This window comes from Elephantulus edwardii, unplaced genomic scaffold (genome assembly GCF_000299155.1).
Source record: "Elephantulus edwardii isolate Elephantulus edwardi_28Jun2011 unplaced genomic scaffold, EleEdw1.0 scaffold00062, whole genome shotgun sequence".
NCBI classification, from domain to species: domain Eukaryota; kingdom Metazoa; phylum Chordata; class Mammalia; order Macroscelidea; family Macroscelididae; genus Elephantulus; species Elephantulus edwardii.
In genome coordinates this window covers 7,773,182-7,789,817 of record NW_006399812.1, presented here as the reverse complement: position 1 = coordinate 7,789,817, position 16,636 = coordinate 7,773,182, and the positions used below count along the sequence as shown (strand labels likewise).

The window sequence follows — 16,636 nt, the reverse complement described above, 5'->3', positions numbered from 1 at the left end:
GCAGGAGGGGAAGACCCTCTGTGAGGTGGATTGATTCAGTGACTGGGATAATGAGATGGGTATGTCAGAGGCAGTGCGATTGGCACAGGATAGAGCAGGGTTTAGGGCTGTTGTACGTAGGGTCGCTATGAGTTGCAAATGACTCGACGGCACATAACAACAACAACAACTACCCAGTGGAGTGAAAGCACAGGGCTGGGGAAGACCTGGGGTCTGCATAACTCAGTTCTCCTCAGATTTGTCCACTTAGTTGAGGCACAGAAACTGCAGCTTACTTGTGGTCAGTGGGCCACAAATTCACAATTCCAGCTTCAGGGGACCCTCTTAAACACCTCTCTTCTTAGGGAGACGCAGCCTGTACTGACCTCACATGTCCCTGTGTGCCCCGTCCTTCCTCTCCCCACCATCCTATTGTTGTTTGATACTATCAACTCAGTTATGCCTCATAGCTACCCTATGTTCCACAGACCTAAGCCCGGCCCAATTCTGCGCCATCCTCTTATTCTCCGCTAACCTTGAACCCACGGTTGCCGGCACTGCATCAGCCAATCTCATTAGGGTCTTCCTTTCCTTTGATGACATTTTACTTTCCCAAGTATCAAATTTGATGCTGGCCTGATAAAAGTAGGGGGCACAGTGGTTGTAGGTCCTTTTATGAACATCGAGCACGCTGAACCCCTTTTCTCATCAATAAAATAGGGTGGCAGTACACCAGCCTCTGGGGGATGCCATGAGGAGTGAGTACATGTCTGCCAAATGCTTGGTTCTGTGCACCTCACCTCCTGCTTTTGCTATTGCTCTCCAACCTCTAAGGAGCCGTAATAGTGTGTGGGGGTTAAGTGTTGAGCTGCTAACTTTTCAGTTAGCAGTTTGTACCCACCAGATGCAGCTATCTGACAAAAAGATTTGGCTCTCTGCTCCTATAATGACTTACAGCCTCCGAAACTCATAGGGTAACTCTGTAAGGTCACTAGGATGGAAGGTCACTGTGAGTTGGAATCAACTTGTTAGGAGCAGAGAGAACAAAGAAAAATGTGGTTGTGAAGGTCCTGGAAAAAAACAAGAGATAGAATCCAAGCAGGAGACAACAGAACAAATTAGCTGATGTCAACAGTTGACTCATCCATCTGGAGTCAATGAACTTCTACCAAAGGCCCATCTCAGCAAAGACCATGGCTATTGAAAAGAGTTCAGGAGGCCCAAAGGCTATGCAACCAGACAGCATTGGAGAAGGGGCTCGTTCGTTCTCACCTCTCTTGAGGATAGACTCACGCTCCTTTCTTGGGAGTGAATCATTTTTACTTAATAATGTTTACTCTGTGTATTGCTCTTACTTGATAGTCTACTCTGTCTCTATTCTTCTGTGTTGCATGCTCTTTTTGTTTGTTTGGTTGGTTTGGGTTGGTTTTTTCTGTTGTTTGTTTGTTTGTTTTCACTTCATTCACCTTTGGGAAGCAATCCATCCAGATTTCACCCGGCTAATGTCTAGGCCCAGGGAAAGTTTCCATTTCCTAACATGAGGTCCTGGAAACACCCTGTGTTCTAATTCAAGGATCGGGGAAACTCCTGCTACTCTAACACAAATCAAAGGTAGTGGGTTTGGGTTTTGGTAGTTGTTTTTTAGTATTTATAGTTATAGTTATATTTGTATATTTTTTTTTCTTTTTGTGTGAATAGGTGGCAGTTTTCAGTCATGTTCCTTGTTGGAATCACCTGGGGAGTTTGTTAAAGGCCAAAATCAAACCCAAACAGCAGTACTGCTCACTGCCTGTCCCTCACTGAAGACTTGCTTCAATCTGAGCACGATGGTCTTAAGGTCCCAGGTCACACGAGTAAGTGGCAGTTAAGAGCAGTATTCTCAGTTCTTCAAGGCTGACACCGTCTCCTGTCTTGTCCTCATCAAGCCAGCTAGCTGCTAGGTATAGAGCTCAGCACACACGCATCTCATCCATTGACCAGGCCCAAGCTAAGAGGTCACAGCCGATGCCTTTCCCTTCCCAGCTTTGAATGAAGGATGTCCCTTACCTTGGAGCCCTTTGTTCACTGTTGCCAGCCGCCCCACCTTGGGCTGGAGGCCCCATGACTGCTGGGGGCTGGAAGCCGGGCTCTGAAGTCAGCCTCAGTCCCTCCTCTGCAGTCTGAGAGCCACGTCTGCTGGTCAGTGCCCCATGTTCTGCTCCTGGTGCAGTTTCTTGACTGGTGAAGACCTCACTGGCCCTGACAGGGCCTGTAGGCAATTCCAGACCAGGCCTAAGGCTCTTGCTCACTGTCTTAGGAGCTCTGGCTTCCACTTCCACGGGCAGCAAAAGGTGGTCAGAGGCCACCTGGCCCTGCCCAGGGACTCCATCTCCTTGCCCCGGTGAGGTCCCAGCCTGAGTGAGGAGGTCTGCCTTCAGCCCTGAAGCATGGATGAGAGGTAGCCACTCCACTGCCCCTTCTGGGGGCTCTGTCTTCTGGCTCTCTATGGCGAAAGAAGTCAGATAAAAACATGCTGTTAGAAACAACCCAAGTGCCCATCAAAAAACGAATGGATAGAGAAGCTCTAGTATAGTCACACAATGGAATACTATGCTGCATTGAAAAACAAGGAACTCATGAAAAAAATGGGTGACCCTGGAGGACAGTACGCTGAATGAAATATCTCTGTCACAAAAAGACAAATATGGCATAATGCCACTGTTTAAAAGAGGACCAACATAGGGGTTGGGGGGAGACTAAGAAAGATGGGATAAAAAAAAATGTATACTGCATTGAAACAGATGAGGGAAAGATCTGTTTAAAAGGGATATGTGATTAGATATTATTGTTATGACAGGAGTCCAAAATGAAGGTAGCATAGTGGAGTGGACTTGGGGAGGGATTATAATAATGAAAGAATTTTTCTTTTACTTTTCAAACAGAAAAGCAAATTGGGGGGAGGGGTAGGCAGGGAGAAAAGTGCCACAATGAATGAATGGAAATCCAAATTCTTTGTAAACTTTCATTAAAATAAATTTAAACACAAAACAAAACAAAAAACGTGTTGTTAAGAAGCAGACCCCCATGGAAGAATCCATCCCAGAGATACTGTGAAGAACATGCACAAAGCCTTGCAATGCAGCATCACTGTTCATTAGAACCAGACACAGTGCTCAACTCAGATGGTCAGCGGCAGGGCTGTCAACCGAACACACCCACGATGGAGCACCACACAGTCATACAAAAGGAACACACCCCAAGAAAATGAGAAGTGAGGCTCAAACAGAGACTTGTACACCAATGTTCACAGCAGCGTTATTCACCATCACAAGAACATGGAAACAGCCCAGATGCCCAAGCACAAATGAATGGATTGAGACATTGTGGTACATTCACACAATGGAATATTAATTTTGTAAATTATCACCTAACCTGGGGGAGACTGGAGAGCATTATGCCGAGTGAACTAACTCAGTGTCACAAGGACAAATACTGTATAAAACCGTAATTGTAGGATCCAAGTGGGGTGAGGTAGGGAGTAGAGGGGTGAGGGGCGAGAGGCAGGGTGGGGTGTTAATCATAGGGTTGCACAATTTGATGGGGGGGGTGAAGGAAATGGGAAGGATCTTTTGTGAAAAACAATGTATTCAAACTTTTTTAATAAATCAAACTTTGTTAATAAATCAGTATAAACTTTAAAAAAAGAAAAGAACTGATTATACACAGCAATGGAGGGGTCTCGGGATATACTGTAGATGACAAGTAATGTGTGTTTCTGTCTAAGGGGAGACAGTGAGAGAGAGGAACGGAATTATTGTGGTGAAAAATCATGGAAACATTGGCAGTTTTTTTCTAAAGTGTTTATGAATTAGGTAGAGAGGAAGCAGGGAGCAAGGAAGGACGGAAACGAGACAGAAGTGTTGTTACTGTTCGTTGCCGTCAGGTTAGGTATGACTCGGCAACCCTGTGCTGAACTGTCTTAGACTGCGCCATCAGGATCTTTGGCGTGCTCACATCCATTTCTGCTGTCATTGTGTCAGTCCGCCTCGTTGCTGTGTATATCTGAGAGCTGGACAATGAATAAGGACGATGGAAGAAGAATTGCTGCCTTTGAGCTGTGATGTTGGAGAGGAGTACTGAACATCCCACGCACGGCTAAAAGTACAAATGGAAGTGTCTTGAGAAAAGTGTAACCAAAGTGCTCCATGGAGGCAAAGATGATGATGCTTTGCCCCTCATACTCTGGGCATGTTGCTTGGGGAGCGTCCTCTTTGGAAAGGGACATCATGCTTGGAAAGGTGGAGGGTCAGCCTAAGTGAGAAAGACATAACCAGACAGCTCTCTGTAGACCCCGTTTTGTCAATTTGTCTCCAGAACTGTATAAAGACTGCAAATTAATTTTTTAAATGATGCTATAATAATTGGATATAAAAACGGAAAGCAACGTGGAATGAAATAAGCATTGAATATGGAATAAAAGCCAAAGTCTGACTCTCTGGATATGCATAGAGGACACACGAACGGAGTGGGGGGAAGCGCGCCTGGTTCTCCCGTCGTCCTGCTGTTTGGAGGTGGTGCTGCTGTTTTCTCTCTTCCCTGACTGTCCTGCCCGTGAGGTGGGTAAAGCCAGGAGGGCCCACTCACCTGCCCATGGCTCCTTGCTTCGGGCGTGTGCGCTTCTGGAGCTCAGCACAGGCTTTGGTTTTGCCCCCTTCTCTTCCGCTTTCTCTTTGTTCTGAAATAATCACCATGACAACTATTACCGTCAGCAACACACAAACATTTGTTGCTCAACTACCAAGCACTTAAGACAGAGAGTCTCGGGTTATCTGCTGTCACACAATGAATGATGTTGTTAGCTGCTGTCATGCTCGCCCCACGGGCAGCAAGACCAAAACGCTGTGATGAAAAGGGTTTCAGTGGCTTATTTTAGGAGGTAGGTTGTCAGGCCTTTCTTCTAAGTCTGTTACTGGAAACTGCTTAAACCTGCATCTTGGCCTCCATAGACAAACAGGGGTAATTGTGTATGACGTGCATTGGCTAGGAATCGGGCATGGGTGTCCTCTGTAGAAGGTGAGAATTCTGCCACTGAACCGCCAGTGCCCTAAAAAAAACAAAACAAAACCAACAAACCAAAATCCAGTTGCGATAGGGATGATTCCAGCTCATAGCAAACCCAGGTGTAGCACAGGAGAACTGAACTTCACAGGGTTTTCAGGGTCAATTTTCTAGAAATAAATACCCAGGGTTTCTTTCAAGGAGTCTTGGAGTAAACGTGAACTTCCAACCTTTCAGTTAGTAGATATTATCATTACCATGTTGGAAGCTCTGGTGGCCTAGTGGCAAGAAGCTGCACTGCAGTTTCAAAGCCCAAAGGCAGGCGGTTCGAATCCACCAGGTGCTCCATGGGAGAAGGGTAGGCAATCTCCTCCAGTGTGATTTACTGCCTCTGAAAACCCACTCGAGGGTTAGCTGTGAGTCGGTTCCAACTCAGCAGCACACAACAGCAACAACAACGTTAGAAATAGACACTGAAGCTCTTCAAAGGCCATAAACTCAAAAGAAGAAGAGTCTACTTTTGGAGCCAGAGCATAGTGTTGCTGGTGAAGGGTAGGTGTAGGCAAACTGGACTTCAGAAGACCTAGGCTGGGCATGGGGAAGAAACTTGTACTTAACATGCCATCTCTGACCACTGTCTGTGACTACCACAGTGTTGGTTTAGTAGCATTCTAAAGGCAAAGAAATCCCTGCTTGGGGAAAAGTGCTCTGATCGGTTGATAATGTCTGCTTTGGAGCTGACTGGGCAGAGTCTCACAAGTACCTCTTAACACTAGCAGTGGCTTGGAGATGGGGCAGGCTGGGTGCTCCTTGGAAGCTGTTAGGAGGTACCAGTTCTTGAAAAAGGCCCAAGTGTAGCGGAGATGTTAAGGGTGGCAAAGGCTAGAGCAGGGTTCAGAACCCCACCGACGATGTATCTGAACCCTGTTCTACCCTCTTCCATCCTCAACATCTCTGACCTTCTTATTGTTCATAGGGCCGCTATAAGCCATAGTCAGCTTGATGGTAGCTAACAAGAACCAACAACAACAGTAGTAGCCAGGGGAATGGACTCTCAAGTCAAACCTGCCGAGTTTGAATCTCACCTTCACCACTTGGCCAAGTACTTAGCTTCTCCATGACTCACTTTTCTCCTGTGTAAATTGGGATAATCTACCTGGTAGAATTAGTGAGAGGATGAGTAGAGATAAAAGGAGCCCTGAGTGCCCAGCACATAGTGAATGTCCAGTCACTCTGGTAATGCTGTTCTGCCCGGGACAGGGCACTGTCCGTGTTAAATGTGTGAGAATGCCCAGCTGAAGGCATCACACACAGACACCATCAGCATCCCTTGGCCAACTCTGGTCTTCACACCCTAGACCAGAGCCAGGCATGCACGTTGACCCTGAGCAGTCCTGATACTGATTGCTCCGGCATTACCTACAGTGAGCTCTCAAGCAGATATATTTCTAGGTGGACTAGCCCCTGACTGGACTCCCTTGATACTTCTGGGGGTTTTGAGCCTTTGGCTAGTGAACTTTCTACAAACGCCCCCTGGTATTTGTCACAGAAGCATGTCTGACCCCACGTCTTGTAGAAGTCACCACCAAAAGACATTGTTCTTGGCTTTGCCACCAAAAGTGGGGAAAAGCTAAACCCATTGCTTTCAAGTCAGTTCTGACCCATGGGGACTCCCCGTGTATTACGGAGTGGAACTGTGCTCCGTGAGCTATAATCTTACTGGACTGTAATCTTTATGTCAGCAGCTTGCAACCTTAGATGATCAGATAAGTACAAACTGTTTGTGTCACTCAGGGACAATGACTTTGCCACAAAAGGCCTTAACAGTTAAAATAGTTCCCCATTTCAAGGCCAGAGGCAGTTCAAGGGTAAAATTTATTTTTTTTTTAAGGAGGCCTGCAGAGTTTTTAAGATTTTAATTTTTTTTATCAATCTTTAAAATTTAGAAAATCATACATTAAAATCCAAGGCTTTGTTTAAAAGTGATAGGTATATAAACTTATTAGTCTGTGTACTTAAAGCTCTGGTGGTGTAATGGTTAAGGAGTTGTGCTGTCCACCCTAAGAAAGGCAGTTTAGCTTTTCAGTCGAGCGCTGAGTGGTTTGTTCGAACATGTCTGGTGGCTCCGCTGATTACAACAGCAGAGAACATGGCAGCCCTGAGGGAATGGACCCCGATGGTGTCATCGAGAGCTACTGGAATGAAATTGTTGATAACTTTGATGATATGAATTTAAAAGAATCCCTTCTCCGGAGTATCTATGCTTATGGTTTCGAGAAGCCTTCAGCTATTCAGCAGAGAGCTATTATTCCCTGCATTAAAGGGTATGATGTGATTGCTCAAGCTCAGTCAGGTACTGGCAAGACAGCCACATTTGCTATTTCCATCCTGCAACAGTTGGAGATTGAGTTCAAGGAGACCCAAGCACTAGTATTGGCCCCCACCAGAGAACTGGCTCAACAGATCCAAAAGGTAATTCTGGCTCTTGGAGATTATATGGGAGCAACTTGTCATGCCTGCATTGGTGGAACCAATGTTCGAAATGAAATGCAAAAGCTGCAGGCTGAAGCACCACATACTGTTGTTGGTACTCCAGGGAGAGTATTTGATATGTTAAACAGGAGATACCTTTCCCCAAAATGGATCAAAATGTTTGTTTTGGATGAAGCAGATGAAATGTTGAGCCGAGGGTTTAAGGATCAAATCTATGAGATTTTTCAAAAATTAAATACGAGTATTCAGGTTGTGTTACTTTCTGCCACAGTGCCAACTGATGTGTTGGAAGTAACAAAAAAATTCATGAGGGTTCCAATTCGAATTCTGGTGAAAAAAAGAAGAATTCGACCCTTGAAAGAATCAAACAGTTTTATATTAATGTTGAAAGAGAGGAATGGAAGTTGGATACACTTTGTGACCTGTATGAGACACTGACGATTACACAGGCTGTTATCTTTCTCAATACAAGGTGCAAGGTGGACTGGCTCACTGAGAAAATGCATGCTAGGGACTTTACAGTTTCTGCACTGCATGGTGACATGGACCAGAAGGAAAGAGATGTGATCATGAGGGAATTCCGATCAGGGTCAAGCAGGGTTCTGATCACCACTGACTTGTTGGCACGTGGAATTGATGTTCAACAAGTATCTTTGGTTATAAATTATGACCTACCTACCAATCGTGAAAACTATATTCACAGAATTGGCAGAGGGGGTCGATTTGGGAGGAAAGGTGTGGCTATAAACTTTGTTACTGAAGAAGACAAGCGGATTCTTCGTGACATTGAGACTTTCTACAATACAACAGTGGAGGAGATGCCAATGAATGTGGCTGACCTTATTTAATTCCTGGGATGAGATAGTTCTGAATTGTTTTGTTCGCTGTTGCTGAATAGGCGATCACAACGTGCATTGTGCTTCTTTCTTTGGGAATATTTGAATCTTGTCTCAATGCTCATAACGGATCAGAAATACAGATTTTGATAGCAACACGACTTTGTCGTGAGCTCTTGTGAGGAAAGTCATTGGCTTTATCCTCTTAGAGTTAGACTGTTGGGGTGGGCATAAAAGATGGGGTCTGTAAAAGCTTTCTTTCTTAGAAATTTATTTCCTAGTTATGTAGAAATGGTTGTATTAGATGTTCTCTATCATTTAATAATATATTTGTGGACTAAAAGATATAAGTGCTGTATTAAATCAGCCAATTATGTTAAACTAGCATACCTGCCTTTATTGTGTTTGCCCTTAGCCTAAATAGAAAGGCCTTTAAAATAGTTTTTTTAGAATGCATTTGAATGCATTTTGCTTGATATTTATTCAATAAAATATTTAATTAGTGTTAAGTGTGAACTGGACCCTGTTGCTAAGCCCCAGCAAGCAATCATATCCTAGGTAGGGTTGAACCTCCAGTAAAATTGCCATATTGCACATGTCCTAATGAAATGAAGTTTGAATGTTAAATAAATTGTATATTCACTTTAAAAAAAAAAAAAAAAGAAAGGCAGTTTGAATCCACCACTTGCCCTGCAGGAGAAAGGCAGTCAATCTTCTCCAGTGTGATTTACAATCTCTGACAAGGCCAGAGAGTCACCTATGAGTTGATCCAAAGGCAATGAGTTGTTACTGTATATTTATGTGTAAGTCAGTTTATTGTATGCAAGTTAAACCTTAACAAAACTGGTTGAGAAAAAATTTGGGTTCACAGATTCTCTGAAAAATAAAAAGAGCTGGCAGTAATGCACACCCATGTTTATTGCTGCATTATTCACAACAGCAAAGAGATAGAAGCAACCCAAGTGTCCATCAACAAATGAATGGATAGAAAAACTATGGTATATTCACACAATGGAATATGACACAGCACTGAAAAGGAACTTGTAAAATAGTACATAACATAGGTGATCTTGGAGGACATTATGCTGAGTGCAATATCTCAGTATAAAAAGGACAAATACTGGATAACACCAATGTTATAAAACAGGACTGACATTGCAGTTAGGGAAAAATCAGAAAGGATAAATAATGAACACTGCATTGGAACAGAAGAAGGAACGAACTGTTTAAAAGAACTTCTTTTTAAAAAATTTTTTTCCTTGACATTTCACTTTATTTCTTTTGTTAATATTTTTCATTTTAATTGAGATTTTAACAAAAGTTTATAAAGAACTTAGATTTCCATTCATTCATTGTTGCACATTTTCCTCCTTACTCCCAATCCACTTTGCTAAGCAGCTCTTATTCTGGATTGTTGTCATGCAAATAATACCAAATCATATATTTCTTTTAAAGAGTTTTTTTTCCTAATCTGTTTCAATGCAGTGTAAATTATTTATCTCCTCTTTTCTTAGTTTCCCCTAGCCCCCATGTCAGTCCTGTTTTATAGCAGTAGCATTATGCAGTATTTGTCCTTTTGTAACTGAGATATTTCACTCAGTTTAATGTCCTCCAGGATCACCCACTTTGTATATTTCATGAGATCCTTGTTTTTCAGTGCTGCATAGTATTCCATTGTGTGAATACATCACAGCTTCTCTATGCATTCATTTATTGATGGGCACTTAAAAGGAATATTTTTAAAAGGCCTTATTTGTGTATGACAACAGTCCCAAATAAGATGTGCATTGCAAAGTGGACTGGGGAGGGGTTGATTAGAGGGGAAGAAATCATGCAATGAATTAATGAATTAATTTTTTTTTAACTGAATGGGGGAGGTAGGGAGAAAAATGTGAAATAATGACTGAATGAAAACCCAACTTTGTTGTAAACGTTTGTCAAAATCACAATAAAAAAAATAAAATATCTGGGAGCATAGACCACCATCGCAAAGCTCTGTAGAAGAGTTCTCTCTCAATGGGGCTTCAGAGTCCTTGCCTCTCCTTCACCACAAAGCTGACCCTGAGTTTCATGTTTATCCCACACCATATCCACTTTCCCCAATCCCATTACTTGCACATTCCCTCTGGATTCCGGAACACAGATCTTTGCCAAAAAATATAAGGACACAGTACACGGAAGGCACCAGCTGAGGCCTGACATGTGGTAGACATTTAATGAATGAATGCCGCCTGCTACCGTCAAGGTCACCATCAGCATCACAATGTGACCTGGACTGCCTTGGCCTCTTGCTGAGACTGTCCTGCCACCCCCCGCTCTGGGCTTGAGGGAGCTGGAGGCATTATCACCAGCCTCCTCCTATTTCACACTCCACCCCCATCCCCAAGTGTAGATTGTCCTTTGGCAGACCTTCTTGGGTTCAAAATGTCCTGACTCTTCCACTGTTTTCAATGTAGGCCCACGCAAGTGCGCACACAAACACAGAGACCCACGCCACAATGCGTACTGCCTTATGCGTCCTGAGCCTGGTCTCTGCTTAGCCTGCCAATCCAGAGGAAGCAGAATGAAACCCAAATGCTGCTCTAGGGCACCCATGGTGTCTGGGAAGCTGGGCTGTGACTCGGGCCCACTTCTGGATGAGCTTGAACCTGACAGAGCCACCTGCCTTCGAGTCTTTTTTTTGAGCCTGATTCCAATAATCAAATTCTTTTAATAACCAAACAGAGTGCTATCGCATACTGCAGAAGACCCCGGGAGGTCTGGCACAAGCTTCTAATTCAACAGCAAAGGCAAAGGTTTCATTCAATTCCATAAAAGTTCACGTCTTTACTCTCCAGCAAGCTCAGATCTCCTTAAATCCTCTGTAACGTGCAGCTGCACACGTTAAAAAGCTGTGACTGATCAAAACAACTATGAGTTATCATCTCACCACAGTCAGAAATAGCAAAATTTAACAGAACAGCAAGCAACAAATGCTGGCGAGGTTGTGGAGAAACTGGAACCCTTATTCACTGTTGGTGGAAGTGTAGAATGGTGCAACCACTGTGAAAGGTGGTGTGGCACTTTCTCAAAAAGTTGCAAATAGAGATACCATTTGACCCAGCAATTCCACTACTGGGAATATACCCTGAAGAGATCATAACTAACATCCAAGTAGATATATGCTCACCCATGTTTATCGCGGCTTTGTTCACAATAGCAAGGAGTTGGAAATAACCCAGGTGCCCATCAGCAAACAAATGGAGAGAGAAGCTGTGGTATATTCACACAATGGAATACTACGCTGCATTGAAAAACAAGGAACTCATGCAATATTATTCAAAATGAGTGACTCTGGAGGACATTATGCTGAGTGAAGTATCTCAGTCACAAAAGGACAAATATTACATGATGCCACTGTTGCAGAATGGAACTGACATCGGGGTTGGGGTAAGACTGAGAAAAACTGGATAAATTATGTATACTGCATTGAAACAGATGAGGGAGAGAATAATTTAAAAGTGATATATGATAGGGTATTATGGTTATCACAAGAGTCCAGAATTAAGGTTGCATAGTGGAGTATACTCGGGCCAGTGGGACGGGTGAGGGGGGATTGTATACCAAAGAAAGAATTTTTCTTTTACTTTTCAAAGAGAGATGCGAACTGGGGCAGGGAGGGCTGGGCAGGGAGAAAAGTGCAACAATGAATCAATGGCAATCCAAAATCTCTGTAAATGTGTATTAAAATTTATAAAATAAAATTTAAAAAAAAAAGCTGTGATGGATTTACTACTGATTCTCGGAGCACTTCCTGTAGATCAGCCCTGGTGTCTGTCCAGGCCAGGAAGCTTCACTTCATGGGTCAATAAGGAGCTGACAGCTAGGTTGGAACACTAGACCCAAAGCTGTAGACAGCTGCTAAATATGTGCATTATATTAAATGCAAGAACCAGAAGAGATGGCCATTAAGTGCCAGTAGAGAGGTATAAATAAGAAATAGTGCAAAGACTTCAAAAAGAGAAAGCAGATGCTAATTTCATTAATATATAAAAAAAATTTCTAGATCGGTAGGAAAAGGGTTAAAGACTGCAATCTTGGAAGAGTCACGATATGAGCACACACAATTTTGAAGCTACAGAAAATGCATAATAAATTGTCATTAAAGCCATATTTAGAAGATACTCGCAGTCTAAGTACTGTTAGTATGTTTGAATTTTTTTTACAACAAAACGTTATATATTTTTATGAATTGTGGAGGGGGGTGGAAAGGGATATAATCAGAGGTCTTACTTGGATCCTGAGTCAAATAATCAAAATGTTATAAAAAAAAAAGTGAGGGGGCATTAAATCCATCAGAGCAATCTGAACACTGATGCTGGCAGCACAAGTTGTCAGCGACGTGGTCCGTGGCATGTTGCAATGCTAACCAGGAAGCCTCGCTTCTCCAGTACGAAACCACCATAACCTCCTCTAGAGAAAGCCAGGCAATTTCCCTCCTTTAAGATTTACAGCTTCAGAAACCTAACAGGGGAGAGTTGCTGTCAGTCAGAATCAATGCGTGGCAGCGAGTTCAAAGTTACCAAGTGCTTTGTAGGTATAAGAACGATACTGTAATCTTAGTCTTTTTAAAAAGAGCTCTTTCTTACAGGTTGGGTTCAAAGTTCACATGCACCAGTTGTTTCACGCTGATTCATAAATGAAAACACATCCCAGAAAACAGAGCACTCGGGAAATTTAACAGCAACAAAAAAAAAAGGAATGAGGAACCTGTTTTAGATACTAATATGAAACAATTCCCAAAATAGATAAAGAAAAAACCATCAGAGCCAAACAATGTCAAAACATTTGCATTAAAATAAAGGCAGCAGCACAGTGTACTACGGGGCTGCTGGATGCAGACATCAGGAGAATTCAAGGATGCCTTGGGAAAGGGGCCCTGAGCCCAGGTGGAGGAGGGAAGTGAGGGGAGCAAGCGACCCTGGAGTTGGGGAAATGCAAATATCCTTGGGGGGGGGGGAGGCGGGAAGTAAAATAAAGCCAGCTGCTGCTGAATGAATGGATTCTGACTCATTTTTTCAGAAGTTGATCATTAGACATTTCAAAGGTGTCTCTGTTGCTGTTATATCATGTGTCCTATCATGTGCCGTCCTCACCCTTCCTGACACACTAGAGCCCATGCAGCAGTCACTGTTTCAATCCCCCTGGTCAAGTGTCTTCCTCTTCTTCCGCCGACCTTCCACCAGGCAGGTTCGGTGTGGTATAAATATCAGATTAAATTTTTCCCTAAGCTAAGACTGGCCTTTAATACAAGAGTTGTGTGTACCTTTGAGTCAGAACTGAGACTCTAAAGAGTCAGTGAGTCTCACAAGAGGAGATTGCTCATCTGTTTCCTGCAGAAGAGCTGGTGGATTTGAACCATGTGCCTTTGGGTTGTCAGCACAGCTCCTTACCACTAAGCCACCAGAGCTCCCTCAGTGCAGGAGTAGAAGGCCACATCTCCCTTGCAGGGCACTCTCAGTGGACCCAGACAGCAGGGACTTTAGGGTGAGCTGGTGTGCTCCGGGAGAAGGCACAGGGAAGGTAGAAGCTGGGTGTGGGGCAGGTGTGGGGGTGTCTCTGGCCTAGCTGCAGGTGGAGAAAAGGGATAAACTGCTTGAGCCTTGCCCCTAAAAGGCTCAGGAGTGGACAGAAGCAGGTCTAACCCCTCAAACCCCATCTTATCTGTTGCCAGAAGCTGGCTACAACTTTAGGGACTTCCCTGGGAGGCAGGCTCCCGGCTGTCTGAGGGTTACAAAGTGGCTGACCACTCAGCTGTTTCTAAACAGAGGGCTGCCTCTTGCCCACCTCAGCCTACCCCACAGCCAAGCTTCCTCTAGCCAGAGGGTTTGATTATGTAACCCTAGGAAACAGCTTCTCCCCAATGCCACCTTCCATCCCAGGCTCCAGCTTGTCATCCCCCACTGGGGCCACTGTCAACACTCACATCGACACAGGCAGCTGCTGACTCCACCCACGCTGGGGCACAGCACAAAGTTGGGGACAGAAAAGTGCAGGCTGAGAACAGATCTAGGGTTCTGAACACAGGTCTTGTCAGAGCAAGCTGGCCACGCCCCATCCATCCCGTGTTGTTGCTGCCATTGCGTCAAAACTGACCCATAGTTGACCCTCTAGTGAGTTCTCAGAGGCAGCAAATTGCATGGAAAGAGTGCCCATCCTCCCAATGAGCAGCTGGTGGGTTCAAACCGCATGCCTTTGGGACTGCAATGCAATTCTCACCACTGGGCCACCAGCGCTCCCTGCCTCAGGTGTACAGAAGCAGGGGAAGAGAGGTCATGGGATGTCAAAGAAACATAACAGCCCTCCTTATCTAATCACCCTGGTATCCCCAATTCTGCTTAAGAACAGAAGCATCTCTCCAGGCCCATCTATGAGAGGTTCCCATCTCTACTCCCCATCAACAGGCCACACATGAGCCACCAGAGAGGACAATGCCACCCCCAGCTCGCTGAAGACCAGCTGCCTGGGCAGCTCCTGCCCTGTCTGACCCCACCACCTCCCTTCCAGCCAGAGGACACAGCAGCAGCACTGACCTCCTCGGGGTCCTCAGCCAGGCTACCTCTCCTCCAGGGTACACCCCCTTGTGTGATGAAATCCACCACCTTTGAGTTCTGGAACATGGTCCCCAGAAAAGCAATCGCCTTGTCCACCGTCACCACCATCCGAAAGAGGGCTTCCAGCCTGGTGCCGTGCTGGGCAGCGTTCTGCTGCACAGCCCTCACCAGCTCCAGGACCTCAGGGCTCCCGGCCTGGGTGTTAGCTGGGGGAGCTCTGGGGGCAGTGACTGGGCTCAGCGCTTGGGAGGCCTCTGCCCGGTTAAGGCCTTGCTCCAAGCGATCCAGGCTGAGGCACACAAACTGCAGTGTCTCCGTGACGTGTTCTTGCAAATGCAAGAGCTTGTCGACCTTCTCATTCAGCAGGTTGAGCTTTCTGTCCATGGTGGTTAAACAGGCCTTGGCCAGCACGGGCAGGTCCTGGGATCCCAGACTCTCGCTGGGGGTTCCTGACATCGTGATGGCGGCTTGACACTGGTGGGGAAGTGGAAGGAGCACAGGTCTGCTTTTCCCTTTCACAGAAGTGTCTGGAAGCTCATTGTCCCCGCACGCTGACAGCCTCACTCAGTGGTGTCAATCCATCCCAACGCCCAGTCGACTGGGGAGCCCAGGGCCAGCGCTCTCTATTCTTGTGCTTATCTCCCACCCTGCCATGTTGGGAGCGGTGGGCTGGGCTTGGCCCAGGCCTGCTCTGGGCCCCTTTGACACCATGGCACCAGTTAACATTCCTCCCTGAGAGGCTGCTGATGGGGAAATATTTTAAGAATCTACCCAAGCCAGGCAGGGGGTCGTGCAGCTGAAGCTAAAGGTTAGAAGCATTGGGGGGAGGGGGGTCCTTTGGCCAGCTTCCTGTCACCTGGATACTACAGTGGGGTTCTAGGGGCCCCATAACAGAGGCACACCTTCAGATACCCAAAGCATTGCCTATAGAGGGCACCCCTGCCCACCAGAGCCCAACTCGCCTACCACACAACATAATTCACAAGGACGAGCCAGGTCAAACATTGACAGAACTGTGAGGCTGTTAAAAAACAAATTTGGTTTCGAAGGCTGCATAGTGGAGTGGATGTGGGGGAGGGATTGTATAACAATGAAAGAATTTTACTTTTCAAAGAGAAGAATGAACCAGAGGGGAGGGTTGGGCAGGGAGAAAAGTGCAATAATGAATGAATGAATGAATGGAAATGCAAAATCTCTCTAAATTTTCATTAAAATTCATAATAATAATAATTTTTAAAAAAGAAAAATATTTGGTTTCCATTATGTGAATTGTGATGTTTTCACAAATTAAAATAAGTTACAGCCAATGTCATAAACCTGAATTTAGGCTGCCTCAGGGGTGAATCTGCAGGTCTCTCCCCACACCAAACCTCCAGGCCATAGTCACTTATCCCTAAAAATAGAACAGAAGCCCAGGCTACCCACCAAGTGCCCTCCTTCAGGCTGAGCTCTTTACATTCACCCATTCTCAACCCCAGGAATGACGTAAGTAAGCACTGGACACTCATTTTCTAAAAGGAGCCATACTCGGTCGGGCCCTACAGAGTACTATGGTTCCCAAATGTTTCTGCCTCAGGAACTCTTCGTTCAAACCAGTCACTTCACAGAAGCGTCAATGACGCAGACACAATGAAGTGAGGGCATCGGGATGCAGAACCTGAGGCTGTCACAAACACCCCCTTCATCTGGCGCCTGGCC

The 16,636-nt window shown here is 45.1% G+C and overlaps 1 protein-coding gene and 1 pseudogene across 2 annotated transcripts in view; one reads left to right on the top strand and one right to left on the bottom strand.

The window, feature by feature from the left end:
- MYLK3 (myosin light chain kinase 3) overlaps positions 1 to 15,394 on the bottom strand; it is a 44,796-nt gene extending 29,402 nt beyond the window's left edge. The window contains exons 1-3 of the mRNA XM_006887820.1: positions 14,918 to 15,394; positions 4,603 to 4,693; positions 2,026 to 2,461 (exon numbers count right to left, since the gene is read on the bottom strand). Coding sequence (XP_006887882.1) covers positions 2,026 to 2,461; positions 4,603 to 4,693; positions 14,918 to 15,394 — 1,004 coding nt within the window. The remainder of the gene's footprint in view (positions 1 to 2,025; positions 2,462 to 4,602; positions 4,694 to 14,917) is intronic.
- On the top strand, positions 7,129 to 8,357 carry LOC102873504 (annotated as a pseudogene). The gene has a single exon (XR_438895.1). The product of XR_438895.1 is annotated as a eukaryotic translation initiation factor 4A2 pseudogene (transcript).
- Positions 15,395 to 16,636: the final 1,242 nt, after the last annotated feature.